General features: G+C 37.8%; 2 protein-coding genes across 11 annotated transcripts in view; one reads left to right on the forward strand and one right to left on the reverse strand.

The window, feature by feature from the left end:
* The window catches only part of LOC129239681 (uncharacterized), a 36,178-nt gene extending 26,016 nt beyond the window's left edge, over positions 1–10,162 (forward strand). For 4 of the 7 annotated variants that reach the window (XM_054875385.1, XM_054875389.1, XM_054875388.1 and 1 more), the window contains exons 2-7: positions 1,361–1,868; positions 1,993–2,202; positions 2,284–2,451; positions 7,805–7,964; positions 8,272–8,403; positions 9,313–10,162. In XM_054875385.1, coding sequence (XP_054731360.1) covers positions 1,515–1,868; positions 1,993–2,202; positions 2,284–2,451; positions 7,805–7,964; positions 8,272–8,403; positions 9,313–9,866 — 1,578 coding nt within the window. In that variant the 5' untranslated portion in view covers positions 1,361–1,514 and the 3' untranslated portion in view covers positions 9,867–10,162. Of the gene's footprint in view, positions 1–1,310; positions 1,869–1,992; positions 2,203–2,283; positions 2,452–7,804; positions 7,965–8,271; positions 8,404–9,312 lie in introns of all 7 variants that reach the window. The other 3 variants (XM_054875384.1, XM_054875382.1, XM_054875386.1) reach the window with 1 other exon arrangement.
* The window catches only part of LOC129239679 (E3 ubiquitin-protein ligase highwire), a 69,621-nt gene that overhangs the window by 43,815 nt on the left and 6,665 nt on the right, over positions 1–19,141 (reverse strand). The window contains exons 11-21 of one of the 4 annotated variants that reach the window (XM_054875379.1): positions 18,387–19,121; positions 18,081–18,323; positions 17,892–18,019; positions 17,361–17,813; positions 16,961–17,293; positions 15,939–16,895; positions 15,265–15,869; positions 14,986–15,133; positions 14,820–14,922; positions 10,314–10,449; positions 10,131–10,255 (exon numbers count right to left, since the gene is read on the reverse strand). In XM_054875379.1, coding sequence (XP_054731354.1) covers positions 10,231–10,255; positions 10,314–10,449; positions 14,820–14,922; positions 14,986–15,133; positions 15,265–15,869; positions 15,939–16,895; positions 16,961–17,293; positions 17,361–17,813; positions 17,892–18,019; positions 18,081–18,323; positions 18,387–19,121 — 3,866 coding nt within the window. In that variant the 3' untranslated portion in view covers positions 10,131–10,230. Of the gene's footprint in view, positions 1–10,130; positions 10,256–10,313; positions 10,450–14,819; positions 14,923–14,985; positions 15,134–15,264; positions 15,870–15,938; positions 16,896–16,960; positions 17,294–17,360; positions 17,814–17,891; positions 18,020–18,080; positions 19,122–19,141 lie in introns of those variants that run through there. The other 3 variants (XM_054875376.1, XM_054875377.1, XM_054875378.1) reach the window with 3 other exon arrangements.

Raw genomic sequence — 19,141 nt, forward strand, 5'->3', positions numbered from 1 at the left:
GAGCGCGCGATGAACACTTTTCACAGAGCGTCGATTTTCCTAATATAATTGTACGTTTTGTAAACGTTCCTGACTCTTAAGTCTTTTCATGATGCAATGTCAATGAATACTGAAAAAAATTATATATTATATTTAGTTCGACAGTAGTCACGCGTGATCTGTCAAAAAACCCCTATTGGAAAAAGTACCTTCCATCTGATCACCCTTACAAACAAACATTTTTTACTCTTTGAAAATTAATTTGGGTGGACGAACTTCGACTTCGGCCTCAGCGTCAGCCTCGACAATGCTCGGCCACATAAGTTTAGTTTGGCTTCGGTAGAAAAACCGCACTTCGGCTGAACACTTCTTTAAAAAACATGTTCTTCATAAGAAGTGTAAACTTTAAGTATAGTAATTTTTTCATACACATTACATATTTAGTAAACATATTTCTTTTGTTATTTTTGCAAATATAAGTATGTTGTGAGCTGAAATAATGAGTTCGATACTTACTCGTATGTACCTTTTTGCTTTTTTATACATAAAAATAGTGCACTTTTAAAAAATCATTGTTTAATGATTTTTTCTCGGCCTTAAAAATCGATGTTCGATTGTTCTCTAGCATGCATATTGAGAAAATTATATACTCAATTTTTTTGAATATATATGTATATAATTGGCGGGTACACCCCTTTTGGGTCTTTGGCCGCGGTCCTCCTCCTATTTGTGGTGTGTGTCTTGATGTTGGTCCACAAATGGGGGCACCTACAGTTTCAAGCCGACTCCGAACAGCAGATATTTTTATGAGGAGCTTTTTCATGGGAGTAATACACTCGGAGGTTTGCCATTGACTGCCGAGGGGCGACCGCTATTGGAAAAAAGTTTTTCTTAATTTTGGTGTTTCACCGAGATTCGAAACAACGTTCTCTCTGTGAATTCCGAATGGTAATCACGCACCCATTCGGCTACGGCGGCCGAGTACATATGTATATAATTTGCGTACATATGTACCCAGTTATATGTACGAGTATATGTATTGTCGTTAATTTTTCTTGCTACAAATAACCTTAAACAAACCATCTGCGAAAAATTCAAATTCTGCTAGTTACCAAATGAGTACTCGATAAAGAAGGTATGAGAAACAAGGCAAACAATATTTCCCCGTATTTGATTCGCGCTTTGTCAACAAAAAAAGTATGCGATTAGATAAGAAATAAACCGTTAACGGGCATGCATGAGCAATGATACAATTCACCAATACACGCATCAACCAACTAATACAGCAACTGCAAAATGATATCGAACAACAAAAACAATTCTATTTGTAGGTGTTTAGTAACAATGAAGTGACACTAAGCCAACCGAACAATCTTATCAGTATTTCAGTTGTCGGTGAGACCTCGAGCGAAACGATACACTTACAGAACAGTTTAATGCAAAAGATATCGGAATTTTGAAATTAGAGTGTTGGAGCAGTGTAAAAAGTTACATGTTAAAGCTATGAAAAATTGTGTGCAACAAAAAACGTTACAATGGCCACCGCATCGCTGATTACCACCGAAGAAATAAACTCACGAACAAAGACGCACAAAAAATGTAAACAACAAATATTGTTAAATCATGAAACACAAAATAATTGGCTCTGGCGAAATATCCCAGGCAATCAACAGCAAATTAGCTCATCAACATATTGGTTGTTAGTGATGACATTGCTCACACTGTCTGCATGCCATATCCGTGCGGATTACTACAGTAACGGTGGTAGCTGGCAACCGCTACCATCACCCCCACTACAACCGCTCCCGCCACCCTTTGGTCCATTGCAGAACGTAACTTGCATAGCACATGACACCAAATTCACTTGCGATTGTCAACATGTGAATCAGGTGGGTTCATTCGTCGTATGTAACTAATACTATAGCGGGTGTAGCGATGACTCATACGCTAAGTAATTTGTAACTTCCTTTAATTTAACATGTGTTTTTGACGCTACTTTTTTATTTTATTCAGCGCCTACAACTGCCTCACCTGATCGGCTATGTGTTTCAAATAGAGATAAGTAATTGCAGGTTCTTGACCATAGAAGCTAATGCGCTGGAAGATACCCAAGGCTTGCGTACAATTCATTTTACGAATATCGAAAATTTGGTATTGAATAAGTATGCGCTAGCTTTTCCGCGGTATGCAAGTAATACACCGCTTATTATCGATTTCCATAAGGTAAGTTCTTATCCATATAGGGTCCAATACTTGTTGAAGACGTGTAGATCTGTGGAACTGTAATACCCCACATTATTTCAGGTGAATTTCGAGTTGATTGATTCGCATGCAATCAACGGCAACATAGAAGAAATTTCATTCATTGGTGGGCGCATCGATGTGATTCATCCTTTTGGTTTCACAACGCTCAAGGATCGCGCTATTTTGCTGAAAATGGACAATGTGCTTGTGAAGAGAATAGAACCACAGGTAAACTGCATCAAATTTATTTTTTACTGAATTCATATTCTGGGGGGGAAATCCCATAAAATTACGGTCTCTTGTTTGAACACGAAAATGCTGTCAATGTGATTTTAAAAATCAGCCAATGACACACCCTTTATATCTAAAGATAATGATATATTAGGTTGTTAAAAATGTGCGATTTCTGTAACTTTTGGGTAATTTTTGTTTATTAAATTTAAAATCTCTCAAAGTAGATATGCAAATATTATTTATTTATTTATTTCAGAAAGTGTGGGTAAAGCATTAAGTCTTTTCAATGTGCATATTTGGCAAATGAATTAGAAAAATTTACGTAAATTAGCACTTGCAAAAGTTTCGCTTTTACATAAAGCGTCTAGCCAATATTATATATTTACGTGACATTGGTTCAGGCGCAGCTGAGCTTAGATAGAAGAAGCATATCGTCCCCTTAGTATAACAATAGCCTATGTGCTCATAGGCTATTATTTTTTTATTGAATTTTTTGATTCTCCATCGTCGATTTTATATGTGGTCAAAATTTTCTCAAATTCTAGTTCCACAAAGTGGGTCAAAACGTCAGTCAAAAAATAATAAATATTTACAGACATAACGAGATTTGAGTGAGAGCTACTTTAGACAAAAAGTTTGAAATTCATTTTCTCAAAACATCAAAAAATTTATAGGCTATTTTAATACTAAGGGGACGATATGATGTCTACGTTAGCTTCAACAAGGTTTCATTGTTCATAACTGTCATTGAATGAATTGCCATTTTCAGAATCACGGCTAAATTCAAAAACTTTGGCCTAACTTAACTCTTGTCATGATTGTTTTATGTAGGTTTCTAGCTTTGTTCTGAGTTGTTATCGAAACTTAAGCACTATCTGTCAATTCGTTGACATTTGCTCTTTTCACGGATAGATAGTACTGCCAGTTACTTTAGATTTATCGTGATGTAGTGTGCTTCGAAATCGTGCATTTGGAACGAGCAACTTTTTAATTCCTTTATTTCAAACCATGATAATTTGATTTGCAAAAATTTTTGTCAATTAACTCAACGGTTACTCTCATTGAACTTGTTTAAGCCACTTTGGGAAAGAAAATTCGTTGAAAAGGCTTTTAGCCATACTTCACTCAGTCTACATAATTCGTAGATAGAACATAAAAAACAGCCATGTATTGGAAATCGTTTTCGCAAAGACGAAATGATATGTGCTAAATTTCATTATGTCGCTTTGAAAATTTTTCGAACATAAATTGATGCGATTTGGCATATGCCCATTTGAAATTCAGGAGTATGAAATTGTGCAAAACTATAAACAGCAAGTTATTTATATTCTATATCGTGGTTCTATAAAGTTGGATATGTGAATGTATCCTAATAGATTACTGGAGTCCTCCTTCGGCAAAAAATTTCCTTTATTTTGTAAGAAGGGATGACTGTTTCACGAAGCTATTTCTTCTTCTTCTTAATTGGCGCGATACCCGCTTACGCGATTTTGGCCGAGTTTAACAAAGCGCGCCAGTCGTTTCTTTCTCGTGCTAACCGGCGCCAATTGGACACACCAAGGGAGCCAAGTTCTTCTCCACCTGATCTTTCCAACGCAGAAAAGGCCTTCCTCTTCCTCTGCTACCACCAGCTGGTACGGCATCGAATATTTTCATAGCTGGAGCATTTGTATTCATTCGGACGACATGAGCCAGCCAGCGTAGCCGCTGGATCATTATTCGTTGCGCTATGTCTATAATGTCGTAAAGCTCATACAACTCATCGTTTCATCAGCTGCGAAATTCGCCGTTGCCAACGTGCAAAGGTCCAAAAATCTTGCGCAGAGCCTTTCTCTCAAATACTCCAAGCGTCGCTTCATCGGATGTTGTCATCGTTCACGCTTCTGCGTCATACGTTAGGACGGGCATAATGAGAGAGAGGACTTTACTATTCAATTGCCTACTTAGTCTAAGGTAGCACTTGTTGGTAAGAGAGACTCTACGTTGGATTTCAAGGCTGATATTGTTATCGGTGTTAATGCTGGTTCCTAAATATACGAAGTCTTTTACAACCTCGAAATCATAACTGTCAAGAGTGACGTGGGTGCCGATACACGAGTGCGCCGACTGTTTGTTTGATGACAGGAGGTACTTCGTTTTGTCCTCGTTCACCACCAGACCCATTTGCTTTGCCTCTTTATCGAGTTTGGAAAAGGTAAAACTAACAGCGCGCTTGTTAAGGCCGATGATGTCGATATCATCGGCATACGCCAACAATTGTACGCTCTTATAAAAAATTGTGCCTGAGCGATTAAGTTCTGCGACACGACAGCGAGTCACCCTGTCTGCACCCTAGTTTGGTATCAAACGGCTCGGAGAGGTCCTTCCCAATTCTGACGGCGCACAGTGGTCAAGTAGCCCGACGTTTTGGCCAAAAATCCCAAAATCGAAAGTTACCGTTTGAGGTAAAGCTTCATATATTCGTCAACAGATGGCACTGGAGCATTAAAATCCAAAGGGACAGATGTTTACATTGAACAGATGTTCCGTGGTGAACGCTCAAAAGTGCCATTTGTCGGGACTCGTTTTCGAGCGCCACACAAAAATAGTGGCAGATTCACCATTTTTCAACGAAAAAGGGCAAACTAAAATGGATGTTGTTCGGAAAGGTATGTACATTACGAAAATACTTTACTGTAACCATATTGCTGTATTTTTAGAGGCAATATTAATGACGCAGTATAAGCCTTTTTTCCCCTTTTTTTCAATTGCACTTCTTCTCGTAGATAATTATTTTTATTGCCACGAATTGCCACGGAGATATTTACGTTTCCTAGTGCAGAAAAGTATACAGATTTCGAATACGTTTAGATCTTGCTCCCGCGCTATCCCCGCTCGTCAAAAATACGCTTTCTTTGCAGAAGGTCGCTCCCGAGCTTGAAGCGCGTGTTGGGGCATTTGAGCCGAGGGGGCGATCGAAACTGGTTTTATTTGTGTGTATGCCTGGGAAATGTTAGGAATGAATGTAATATATGCAGAGTGTTTATTTCTACTTTTATCTCAATTTCTATAGTGAATATTGTTATTAAAACAATAAATAATTATTAATAAATGCAAAAGAGTGGTAAAAATCATGTTTTGATAATATTAAAAAATCATATAATAATAATAATAAAATAATTAATATAATAAGTATTTTTAAATGGTAATTAAATTATTATTTTAAAGTAATTTTTTTTTTTTTTTTTTTTTTTGAATAAGATTCAAGAGAAAAATTTTTTCATGGACAAGGAGGAAAATATTCGATGCCATCCATGATGTTTTTCTGTCAAAAAAATTTGATAATTTAATACAAATTATCTGTAATAAACTAGTGGACGACGCAACACCTTCATATGTTATCGAAGAAAAATCAAAAATGGCTTTGATAAAAATTATTTCTGTTTTGAAAAAGAAATGGAAAAATGCTCGCAGTACGAAAAATCGTTTCCTGGAGAATAATAAAAGCTGGTTGGACGATTCAACGAGCGTAACGGTGAATAGTTTACATAAATTTACATTAATATAAATATATTTATATTAATTTATATACATTAATGAAGTTTTCAGACAGCATCCTTGATGTGAACAATGACGAGGAGATATGAATAAATGTATGTTCTTCCAATTAAAATTTAAGTTCATTTCATAAATAAATCTATGATAGTCACTTTCAGTTCAAGTGTATTATTTTTCACGACATATTTTCCCCCCTTTTAATGTGGCATATTCTTTTGAAAATCGTACGTCTACTGTCGAAATCAAAGACTCCAAAAACCTTGGTAATGTGAACTTCAGTAAAAACTGAAAACTTTTCGCAAAAACTGTCCGCCATTTTGGGTCCGCCATTTTGAATTTTGAAATTCTGATCTCATATTCACAATCAGCGACCCCAAAAACCTTGGTAATGTGAATTTTAGTAAAATCTGAACACTTTTCGCGAAAAATGTCCGCCATTTTGAATTTTGAAATTCTGATTTCATTTTCAGAATCAGCGACACAAAAAACCTTGTATGTAAAAATTTCATCAAAATCATACTATTTCTCTTTGACTTATTGTTTTCTGACCAAAACGTCGGGCTACTTGACCACTGTGCGGCGCTGCTGGTGTTCAGCAACGTCATCTTGCATAGCCGTATTAGTTTTGCGGGATTCCAAATTCACACATCGCAGCATACAAGTAACTGTGTGTCGATTCTCCTTTCATGGGTCTTTTCCAAGATTTGGCGTATTGTGAATATTTAGTCTATGATAGGCTTTCCAGGTCTAAAACCACACTGGTAAGGCCAATCAGTTGGTTGACGGTGGGCTTCAGCCTTTCACACAATACGCTCGCCCGAACCTTTTAGGTAATATTTAGAAGACTAATCCTGCGGTAGTTGGCACACCCTTCTTATGGATTGGGCAGAGCACACTTAAATTACAATCGGCAGGCATGCTTCCATGATTACATCCTTGACTAATAAGGAAAACTTGTAAGAAATTTATTTACTAGTATATTACATATCTGGCCGCCGTAGCTGAATGGGTTGGTGCGTGATTACCATTCGGAATTCACAGAGAGAACGTTGGTTCGAATCTCGGTGAAACCAAAATTAATAATAACATTTTTCTAATAGCGGTCGCCCCTCGGCAGGCAGTGGCAAACATCCGAGTGTATTTCAGCCATGAAAAAGCTCCTCATAAAAATATCTGCCGTTCGGAGTCGGCTTGAAACTGTAGGTGCCTCCATTTGTGGAACAGCATCAAGACGCACACCACAAATAGGAGGAGGAGCTCAGCATATCTAAAAGTTAAGAATAATCTTTGAAAACTCTGCGCATAAACTTTTCTTTGTTTTTGAATTGCTTTGGCTCCACAAATATACAAAAAGTTCTGCAACACTAAATTTTACTGTGCGGCAATTCGAGCTTTGAATCATATTCAACGTCACACCAGTCGTGTGAATACCATCACACAATAAAACGATTCATAAAAGGTGGCGCAAAATCAATACTATCGGAATATTTATAATTTTTGCAAATCCAGTATACAAACAGACAACCAATGGAGCGTAAGGGTGAAAGTACAGATTTCTTTTATTTAGTAAAAAATGTATTCAAAAACAAAACTGATTATTAATTTTGCGCCACCTAGTGCCATTAAGTATAAAATCGCGCGATTTCCAGAAATCGGAAAATAAATTAAACAAAAATTAAATGGCATTAGGTACTAAATAATTTACCATATGGGAATCAAGAATACATATTTTTTTAATTTTATTATTGGACTTTATATTTTTGTTTTAAAACTAAAAACAAAATTTCAATAAATTTCACACAAATCGCAGGCCTTCAAGAAGTTCGCTGTCGAACAACTGGAAATTCGGAACTGTGTATTCCAGACAAATGTGCCATCGAAAGCCTTTTACGAACTTGAGGTGCTCAACTCTCTGCGCATACACAACAACAATTTTCAAGAGGTGCATTCACACGCGTTTTCCTTTAAAAGTGAGTAGCAAATAATATTCAGAGATAAAGAAACTGATGTTCAAAGGTCTGGTTAGTGAAAGCTCAAAGCCAACCTGCACTATGGCAAGCATGTATATACATATATAAATTATTAATCCAAACGTAAGTTAATTTAAAAAACTTACGAATCGTTTATTTTTATATTTACATCATAAAACAACAAGACGGTAGAAAGACGTTATTAAAGAAAATTTAGTATATTTTTAAGCAGTTAAATTTTTAATCAATTACTTCCTCGCGAAGCTTTTGATACCAATTTTTTATCATTCTTTCTTTTGTCTATTAGTAATCAACAAACTCAGTATAACGGACAACTATTTTGCGTCCATCGATGCTGAATGGATTGAGGCATATGTGCGTGAAAGCGTACAGATACGCGACAACTATTTTGGTCTCACGAGTCCGATAGCGTTCAAGGGTAAATAATAGGATGCATGCACCCACAAAGCCACGCACATTAGGATGGCCCAACAAATACTTTGTTTCTTGATTTTGTTCTTTGAAACTATGACATGAAAAACTATGAAATTTGTTCTATGGCGAAAGAAATTATACACCTATTTTTTCTTTTTTATATTGCTTTTATGTAATATTTATCCGTGCCGCTAACGCTGTAAAAATTATCATTGAAATTTCATGGTACAAATACACTTTTCAGTAAATTTGGTGTAAAATGTTAACATATCGATATTATTTAATCATTTCTTATTTTTCCTTCACAAAATTATACAAAAAGCTTATTAAACAAAAGCTTAAATATTTCGTAAAATTTCAAGAAATGTCAAAAATTTAAAACAAACCCACATATCTCGTTTTTTTATTTTTGCGCTAAGAAATTTTTAATAACAAAAGAATGTATTATTATCTTGTTCTTAAAGGTTTTTTAAATTGTTCAAATAAATAATTGTTGATATTTGTGAACTTTTTTATCGTACTTAAACAGTTTTTCACGGTGCCTATAAATAACAGTTTAAATAATTTTATTTATTTAAATAAATCATTGTTTATAATTGACAAATGTGAGGTGAAATTAAAAGAAGAGATGAAATATTATTGATCCATAAATATTTTATATCGAATTTTCGGAAAAGAGAATTTATCCCATAGGATATCAATGGTAGTTTACAAAGCGTTGACGGTAGGGGTATATATTAAAAATTAAAATAAAAAAAATATATTATATTTGTCTCATTTTTTGGCCTTAGAATAAAGTTAGGAGGTAGCATCAAGAAAAAAATTTGTTTGGCCCATCCTAATGTACACATGTATATGTATGTAAATGCAGAACACGTCTAATATAAAACACATATCCACTCTCTCAATCTAGGCATCCACATCCACCGGGACTACATGCACAGTGAACTTCTCGAGCTGCAATTCAACAACAACACTATACAGCTACCATTCGAAACACGCCCACTCGAATTTAACGATCGGTTCGCGCTCAATCTCAAGCAGTTGCGCTACGAAAATACCTATGGCTGTAACGATTTGGATACAGCACAAACACCACCGATACCCAAACAAACATTCTTTCGCAATAATGTGGATAATATTTATGTGTTGGCAATGGCTTCAAAAAAGGTAGCAGCACCAACTAATGGGCAAATAACCACATCCAGCCGGTCAAATGATTTTGTCTTACTTAACAAATACATCGAAACAAATTGTCAGCCGCGTTCGTATTTGTCATATATACTTTTAGGCGTGCTAGCGCTGGTGTTGGTGTTGCTCTTGATTGGCGTAATTGTTTGGCTGCAATTGGCCAAACGACGAAAGAAGCGGAAATTGGATGTCGTTATGCCCGACCCACGCACCTACAAGGAAACGCAAATCGTCTATCAGATCGAAAATGCGGGACTTCTAAAGACTGATCTGTGAGTGCTAGCCATGTGGAGGCTGCATAGTGGAGTATATGGAACGTTTAGAGATGCTATGCAAACTAATTGCCACGCCAAATAAATTTTAACGTATAATGTAAGCAGAAAGAAATCTAAACAGAAAATATATTTTGTAGTATACACGAAGTAGGACGATGATTTACAAGGAATCCAAATACGCTGTTTTACCAAATTTTAGAATTTACTTTTATAAACTAATATAGGCTTTGTATATATTATGTATATATGAATTAATTAGATATTTAAGAATAAATTAAGTTGTGTGTTAAATTTGAATCGAAATGGCTTTTTATTCAAGCAATCAAATGTCCTTTCCAGTTCTTGAGAGCCATGTTATTATTGTTTCAGTTTTTATAGCGCATTAGTCTGCTAAGCGAACTTCATTGTTTGCGAATTTTTTGATAAAATAAATATTTCTTCTACTCACCCAATTGGTAGATAAGACTCTAATGCTTGATTAACTGTTAAAAAGGGATCAGACAGCGCAAAGCCCTTCGATAATAGTGCATGATGAGTATTTATTGTCTCTTCAACGCCACCAAGGTCCTCCATATCTTTGTCATCTGTCAATATAAGTCCAGAAAAAAAATTGTATGAAGTAACTTGAAAAAATTACAAGCTAAGCGATTAAAAATAACGCAGGAGGCAAGAAAGTGGTATTAAAAGAAAAATATTAGCAAACATTATTATAAAATACAAATACAATATATGGTTCATAGATATGTACGTATGTATGTTGTTCAAACTAATTATTAAAATTTCCAGCGACAAAAATCAAATTAATTTATTCAAAGAAGCCCAATCATCTATTATTCAAACATAGCTGAAAAAACTTCCTAAAATAACTTGCATAAAAAAATGTATTATACAGGGTGGGCCAAATAAGACCTACTAATGTTAAGCACAAATAACTTTTTTATTTTTCGACATATTTATTTGTCTCTTTTTGTAGGTTATAATTGAATTGTTGGAAATTTATTATGGAACCCTACCGCAAGACCACCAACAACGACTACAATACGCTATTCGTTTTACACAATTAGCTACACAAATAGATTTTTTAAATAATGTTTTGATGTCGGTTGAAGCGCATTTCCATTTAAATGGTTATGTCAACAAACAAAACTGTAGATTGTGCGGCTCTGAAAATCCAATAGTTATCGGTCTATATTTCTTCGAAAATGAGGATGAAACGCCGGAAACGATTTCAGGAGCTTCTTACAGAACATTGATTGAAAACTTTTTGCGGCCAATGGCGGAGCAGTATCCTAGTTTGTGGTTTCACCAAGATGGAGCAACTGCGCATACTGCTAGGCAAACTATGGGTCTGCTGCGTGAAATTTTTGGCGAACGTCTGATTTACAAAAATTCAGATTGCCCTTGGCCACCTCGTTCGTCAGATTTGACTGCGCCCGACTTCTTTTTATGGGGATATTTAAAAGACAAAGTGTATGCTAATAAACCAGAGACTATTAGACAGTTGAAGCAAAATATTCGAGACGAAATACTGATCCTTCAACCAGAAACATTATGTGGTGTAATAGAAAACGCCTTAAAAAGAGCCAATATTGTATCGAGAAAAATGGTGGACATTTGTCTGATGTAATATTTCACACATAATTTCCATAAAATATATTCAGTGTATAAAAACAATTAACCAAAATAAATGATTATTGCAAAAGTTATTTGTGTTTAACATTAGTAGGTCTTATTTGGCCCACCCTGTAGTATAGGGAAATATTTACATACGGGGAGCATATCCGATAATTTAAACATAAGTATTGTGCAGTTTGACTCTTTTCGGGTGATCGCCAATCTGGTCGTATGGCGTCAATGGTCGCTTGAATATTGCAATAAATCGATTGTTAAGCGCACTGCATGAGCCATCTTGTGGAAATCAAATGTCGTCGATGTTTAGCTGATTAATTTTTGGAAATAAAAATTCAATCAGCACTGCTCGATAGCGGCCGCCATTCACCGTAACGACAGCTCCTTCCTTATTACAAAAGAAATAAGAACTGATGATGCCGCCGCTACTCTACATATGAACTTCGCTAACAGGTTTATTCTTTTTTTTTTGTAAATGTCCACAATTGGGAATCGTTGTTCTATCGTTAAACGATTAATGATGATTTTTCCAAACTAATTGAACAGAAATCAACACAGTTTGTCATTCTCAGCATTCTCGGTAGCAGCTTACCAAACTCAGCTGGAAGTGGTTGCTGTTGTTGTTGTAAAAACACTTCCTTCCATTTTTCAGAAAAGTTCATGACAACTACTCTAATTTGAAGTTGTAACAGAACTTATGGCATAGAACTTATTTAGGTCGAAGATTAGCCTCCAATAATATCCAGAACTTAATTTTGCCAGAGCAACGGCAAGTTGAAGCTTTTCGTCTCCGATAACGGCATTCAGGGCCGAGATCTTATAATAGTGGTTATATACAATGTAAAAGTCGTTAAAGCTCAATGGTCTATATTCCGTATTCCCAGCAGAAATTGGTGTTATGCTCCTTAACTCTCTCACTACATAAGTGGCAGTCCTGAGCGCGATGTTCAGACAGGTCTCCTCTTCATCGAGTGCGTGCAACTATTCCCCGACGACCAAGTGGGCTCTTCAAGCCGGCTGGTTGATTGCCTCAAATGTAGTCAGCACCGTTTCTTTGTCCTTGCTCCAAGTGCTACCGGTTAGCGAATTGCAGTGTTTGTTCCAGATATGGGGTTAAGTGGTGATCACGATTGTATGCGTCAAAAAGAGCAAACTGTCGAAGGTAGCGCCCAGGGGTTGATAGCATTCGAAAATGGTGTGTCATTGTCGTGCACATTCAGTTGGTGTTTGACCTCGTTTAGCTATTTTGTAAATAGGCCGAGGACTTTGTAGAGGAGATGGTTAAACTCCTTGCAGTGAAGAAGCGAGAATTATCGAAGAAATAATCGCTTGCACTTGGATATAAACCATCATTGAGATCAGATTTTACTGATCGTAAAACCAAACTCCGCCGTAGCCGAATGGGTTGGTGCGTGATTACCATTCGGAATTCACAGAGAGGTCGTTGGGTGCGAATCTCGGTGAAAGCAAAATTAATAAAAACATTTTTCTAATGGCGGTCCGCCCCTCGGCAGGCAATGGCAAACCTCCGAGTGTATTTCTGCCATGAAAAAGCTCCTCATAAAAATATCTGCCGTTCGGAGTCGGCATGAAACTGTAGGTCCCTCCATTTGTGGAACAACATCAAGACGCACACCACAAATAGGAGGAGGAGCTCGGCCAAACACCTAATAGAAGTATAAGCGCCAATTATTTTTTTTTTTTTTTTTTTTTTTAAACCAAACTCCGCGAAATATAGAAATTGAACAGTTGGTCGAAAGAGCACCACTAGCAACCTATTCAGCCGCAGTGGATGAAAGGAGTTATCCATAGCGTTGGACAGTTCGCTCACAGGGCGGCCGACTTTGGCTAATGTCACAATTTATTTGTGTGTTTATGGCGTTATGTATCCTTTACGGAAGCCATGTTGATACGTATGTAGCTGGGGTCAGGTGTTTCGTAAAGAACGGTATTAGTAAGACTGAAGTATCTTCACTGCTAGATAAAAGAGATAAATCGGGTAGTATAACTCCGCTTGATTGAATTCAGTAGTGGAACCACTTTTCCTGCTCTCCACTTTTCAGCGATTATAGTGTCCATTGACACAGCATACTTAACAGCATACTCCTGCTAGCGCCAATTTGGTCGAATACTAGTGGAGCGCAGAGCATGAACTTACATACCTGACAAACACCGCACTCAGGACCGCATTGGAATACCGGAGACAGCTACGTATAAAGTAGGCCCTACTGATTATCTCCAAATTCAACTTCTGCCTATCTAGAATCGATTCCGAATTCAGTATGTATAGTATGTCCTGGATGTAATAGCTTTGCGCGTGATATGACCTCTAACACTCCTTTTGCTTTGCTCAGCAAATTTCTGGAGTCTACCGTATAACTTATCTAGAGAGGGATTGATGAGTTGAGAGAATTACGCGCCAAAAACTTTGATACAAGTCCTATAAGCTATCCATATGGTACGGACTTCAAGATGGCAAACGGTTGCTGTGGGCCTAAACCTGAATAGTCAAATGTGAACGGATTTGGGAAAATATGGTTATTGGCAACAATTGTTACATGCGAGCATATACGATTTCAAAAAACCGTTATTGAAATAGTTGTGGCATTATACTCGTAAGAACAAGCCTAGAAGCAAATGCTCCCACTAGAAAACCATTGTATCAGTTGCACAGGGCCTCTTGTGTTTCTTATATGTTTTTTCATTATTCCCAAATATTACGCTATGACCGAGCCGATTACCGACATAATGTAATTGAATTGCGGCGTTGACATAGAAAACAGATTTTGGATATGGTAAAAATGCATAGATCTTATAATAATGTGAACCACCTCCGAGTTGTGAAAACACAAAAAAACAGAGGAAATGTTCCTTTCACAGCTATATCCGTATAAGCGAAACCTACTTGGATACTTTAATATCATCACTAAGAAAAATGGCTTCCGGAGCAAAATATCCACCATTTTTCTTGGACAAAAATTTGCGATGCCTCAGTTTTTCTATAATTAGGAGGGTATAGGGAATGAATAGAATTATGGTACAATGCATGAAAAACAGTAAAATATATATCTGGCTTGGGCCTATGGGAAAACGGATTTTCACGCAAAAATCAGGCAAGCAGGCACACAAGAATATACTCGAAAACTTGGTCAGAAATAAGAAGGAATGAATGAAGGAAATTGATTGAACGAAAACATATGGAACAAATCAAATAAGAGAATATGGGTAGAAAGCAAAATATTACATATGCGAGTAACAAATAAATTCTTTCAGTTATATATATACAAAAAATGTAACAAAAAAATGTAATGATCGCTATTTTTACCTGGCAGATTAAGATCTTTTTTCATGAGGTTAGCACTGCACATTCCACCCAAATATGCTAATTCCTGCTCCAGACGTATCAAGCATGAATTTGCTGCACTGAGCTGTATAAAAATGAGATATAACTGGGTTACATCTGCACTTAACGCAAGAATAGAAAAACTCACTGTTGATGGATTATCATAACCCACGACCAGACATTTAAAGCCATATCGATTAATGTGTGGATCCTGTGCGTACAGCGAAGAAGTTTCTAAAGAAAACTCAACACAATTACCAGGCAATATCATAACATTCTGCATCCAATTTGAAGAACTGCAAAACAACAATGAATGCAGGAAAATATTTTTGTCAAATTTAAATTATGTAAGCTACTATTGAAAGCTCAATAAAAGAAGACACATTGATTGTTCTTTATGGAAAATTGGTGAGTAATTTTTACTCACGTATTAAATTTCTTCACGACAATCCAATCCCGCTCAACAGCCACACCAACATCCACCTCTTCTTTCGCACCAGCAGTTTTATAACAACTACTAATCAGTGCAGTGCCTACGCATCCATTTGGACGTCGCATATTATTATCCAGCATATCAAAGTAATCCTCATTCGATGGACAAGATTCCGTTACTACCGGACGCATGGGTATAGAAAGCAATAAATAATCCTCCAATTGAGCAGTGCCGCATTGTGAATCGAACTCTATAGTTAACCACTGTACACATGGAGGAAATTCGACACGTTGACAACTGATTGTAGCGCTACGATATGGATGTTCGCTCTCCACAACACAATAATGATTGCTGGTAGTTATGGTTTCGCTAGCATTTCGATCCCCTAAAACTGGCATTTCACTTTCGCTCTTTTTACGCGATCGAAATTCGCGATTATCCACGGCAATAGCGTTGCGTACACTGTGCGCCGCCGCCACAGGACTTATAGTAACTGCGCCGCAGACTGTAACGTTTTGATCTTTAGTAGCGTAGAGTTGATTGAGCGCAGCAATGTGCGGCAGAATCTCCTTAATCATACTAAGTACTTGAACAGAGCTCTGTTGAGGAAAAGAGAGTATTAATATTAGACATTCCGATGATTACTATTAGGAAGCGGGTGCATTAACCTTTGGATCGCTGCATGCCAAATTGGCTATATGTGCATAAACCAAGGGCAAGAGTGTGTGGAACATATTCGACGATGCCATATTGAATACTTCCATAATCTGCACGACAGTCAACTGCGTAACCGGTACATCTTCCGAATCGGAGCGCAACGGACCACCTATGCCAACCTGATTATTTTGGTGGTGATGATGCTGCACATTTACAAACTCCTCTGCAACCTCATCTTCATCATCCACCCGCTCATTCCCATTCAGTTTAGCTATTTGCCCGTTACGGAAATTCAAGTCCTGTACTCCTGTACTCTCCTCAATCATCAAATCTTTTGGATGTATCTCAGTCGCACCTATTTCGATTTCCATTTCGAATGGATTCGTAGAGCGCTTATCGAATTTCAGTGTCTCTATGATACCTTTTGAGAATGATTCAATACGTTTCGTTATATCGCGCGCAGTAGACATATTTGCATCCACCGGCAGCACAGAAGTACGCGAATTATTCGCCCAATTAATGTCCATATGCTCCTCAATGGGTGTGATATTGTGTTCCGAATCTATCGTCTGTGTATGATTGGATGAATTGTCCGAGGGCGAGAGGGAAGCAGCCAAAGCATTACGAGCCAAAATCAACAGCTCAGTACACTTCTTGGTAATATCGCTAGCAATTTGTAAAGCAGTATCACGCGTAGTCACTTCATTGGAGGGTGGCACACCATTGGTACTATTGCCACCGCTATCACTACCACAACCACCCCCCGACGTATCACTCTTAACCGGCGTGCTATAATAAAGTATGCAGGGGATTTGACCGCGTTGTGGAGTGGTGCCATTGAAGCTCAAATCACAAGAGTAAAACTGAAATGTAGTGCCGCAAGGCCCGCGTATCGAAGGCACACCTGCGTCGCCGGAGCAGGTGCGGGCGCCTTGTGAGCACAGACGAAGTGCATACCGTGTATTTTCCTAAAAACAGAGGTGGTTAAAATAGTATTTATTTAATTATTTGATTAAATGTCAGATGTCTATACTTTAATATGCACCGGTCGCTCAAATTTGATTTCAGCCATGTCATTATGCACCACATCCTGATCATAAGAGCCCGATACAGATTCGAGTGTTTCCCATTTATGTTGCGACTGTAAGTCCACGGTGTTGTCATATAACAATTCCAATTGGTAATCGTAAGAGCCGGACCCAGAGAAAATCATGGCACCCGCAATTGCAATACCAGCACGATCCACAGTAAATCCAATAGCGTCGGGTCCGAAATTACCAGTGTTCCAGGTGCGACTCTGGTCGCAGCGTGCAAAACGTGAACCAGTGGAGTGAAGACTACGAGGCGGCATAAACATTTTATCATACTAAAATGTTAAAATTAAAAGAAAACGATTCGTTAAAAAGTAAACTCAATGATTTATTTAAACTCACATCGCCCAACGATGTGTGATACACTATTTCGGCCAGCACACGTGCCAACAGGTGGCAGCAGTTGTCGATTAAGCCTTGATTAATATCTTTGCTGCCGAAAGAGCCCACATAATTCAATTGCACACTGCGGTTATAAATATTCTCGATACGTCCGCGTATCGGATTCGCAATGATATCCAACAACCGTACGAGCACATCTTTGAAAGTCCATGAATTGCTGAGAAAATCACTTTTCTCCTGCTGTGTGCGATAAATCATTTGTTCCACAAGTATGGGATACTGATGCGCTTCGGTGGATGAAAGCATTGGCAGACCGGAATTGTCGCTTGGGCTGATTATCGATTGACGTTCGTTGCCCGGGTTAAGCAATGAGAATGTAGTACGCAACTTCACCGAAGGAGAACAAAGACCAGCGAGTATGGCGCTTAGCAGGCGTGAATGTAAGGTACCTTGCTGTAAGGCGAAAGATGAAGATAAATGAGGAGATTAATTAATACCGCGTTCACAATTGAATACAATTAAAGCTTTTACTTTATCCATTTGGGATAGCAAGTCACACAAACAATTCCATTTCAACGACGATGTGGGATAGAAGGCGTCAAAGCAGGCCACAAAGCTGATGTGGCATTCTTCCAAAATTTCAAATGCCATAGCGAAACCTACAATTTTACAAGAAGAACATAATGGATACATGCTAAAGCATATTTTTAGAATTTTCACCTCTTTCACTGCATATATCTTTGAAGATATCGTCACAGAAGATGCCAATTAGGAGTGCTCGTACATTGCCAATACACTCGGCCAATTGTATGTTCTCCATATTGGGCTTGCGAGTTGACGACACGCCGTTGGCGGCTCCTGATATAGATGTTGTTGTGGCAGAAGCTTCACCAAAGTACTTGGCCACATTGTTCGCGATTACAGTGGAAGCAGAATTGCTCAGCGCAGATTTAGAATTTTTATCTGAAAATAAATAAGAGAAACTAAAATTAACTACAACGCTTTTTAAACTCAATTCGCACACACCTCTGCCATCTCCTTTTGCTGTACGTGCCTGCAACTTCGTCAGTGCATTTGCAATGCTACTCGCCGTCAAGGTATTGGCAAATGTTGCCGATGCGCGTGGCGGATATATTTCATTCGTATATTTGCGCAGTAGACGCAGACAGGATTTATTCACATAAATCAAATATGCCAACGTTTGTTTTACTTGCAATTGTCGCCCTTTATCGCGCTGTTCGCGTAAATTCGTCTTAAATGATTCCCAAGACCAATTCAGCAAAACTACTAAACTCTCAAAACACTCTTTGCTCACTGTATTCGCAAAGGACTTGGTAATTTTTTGCACCGGATCCACATCAACCGGAGCAGCTGGCTGCTTTGATTCTTGTGTAATGAGGCGATAGAGAATGGATGGTATTTGACCTGAATTCACATCAGTGCCATTATTAGCCTTCTTCGATGACTTAAAGGTGAATACTACTTGATCTTCAGTTGTCACAGAAGCCTGTCCGCAAGAGCCGCAATCAGACGAGGGTCCAGCAATACGTGCCCACACCAAATACCAGCGACCTGCCGCAGCATTAATAGGCTTCGACAACATTATATGATGTTTACTACGGGCAGCGCACTCAAATGGTATCTCTTTTGTTTCAGTAATGAGAATGCCCTCTTTCTCATAACCGCCCCCATCAGTGCCTAGGTCGAATAGTTTCAATTTGCAAGTATACTCTCCACGACCGCCAAACATGCCGAAGCCACCTGTAGGTAAAAGAGAGAGT

The sequence above is a fragment of the Anastrepha obliqua genome, chromosome 2, assembly GCF_027943255.1.
Source record: "Anastrepha obliqua isolate idAnaObli1 chromosome 2, idAnaObli1_1.0, whole genome shotgun sequence".
In the NCBI taxonomy this organism is placed as follows: domain Eukaryota; kingdom Metazoa; phylum Arthropoda; class Insecta; order Diptera; family Tephritidae; genus Anastrepha; species Anastrepha obliqua.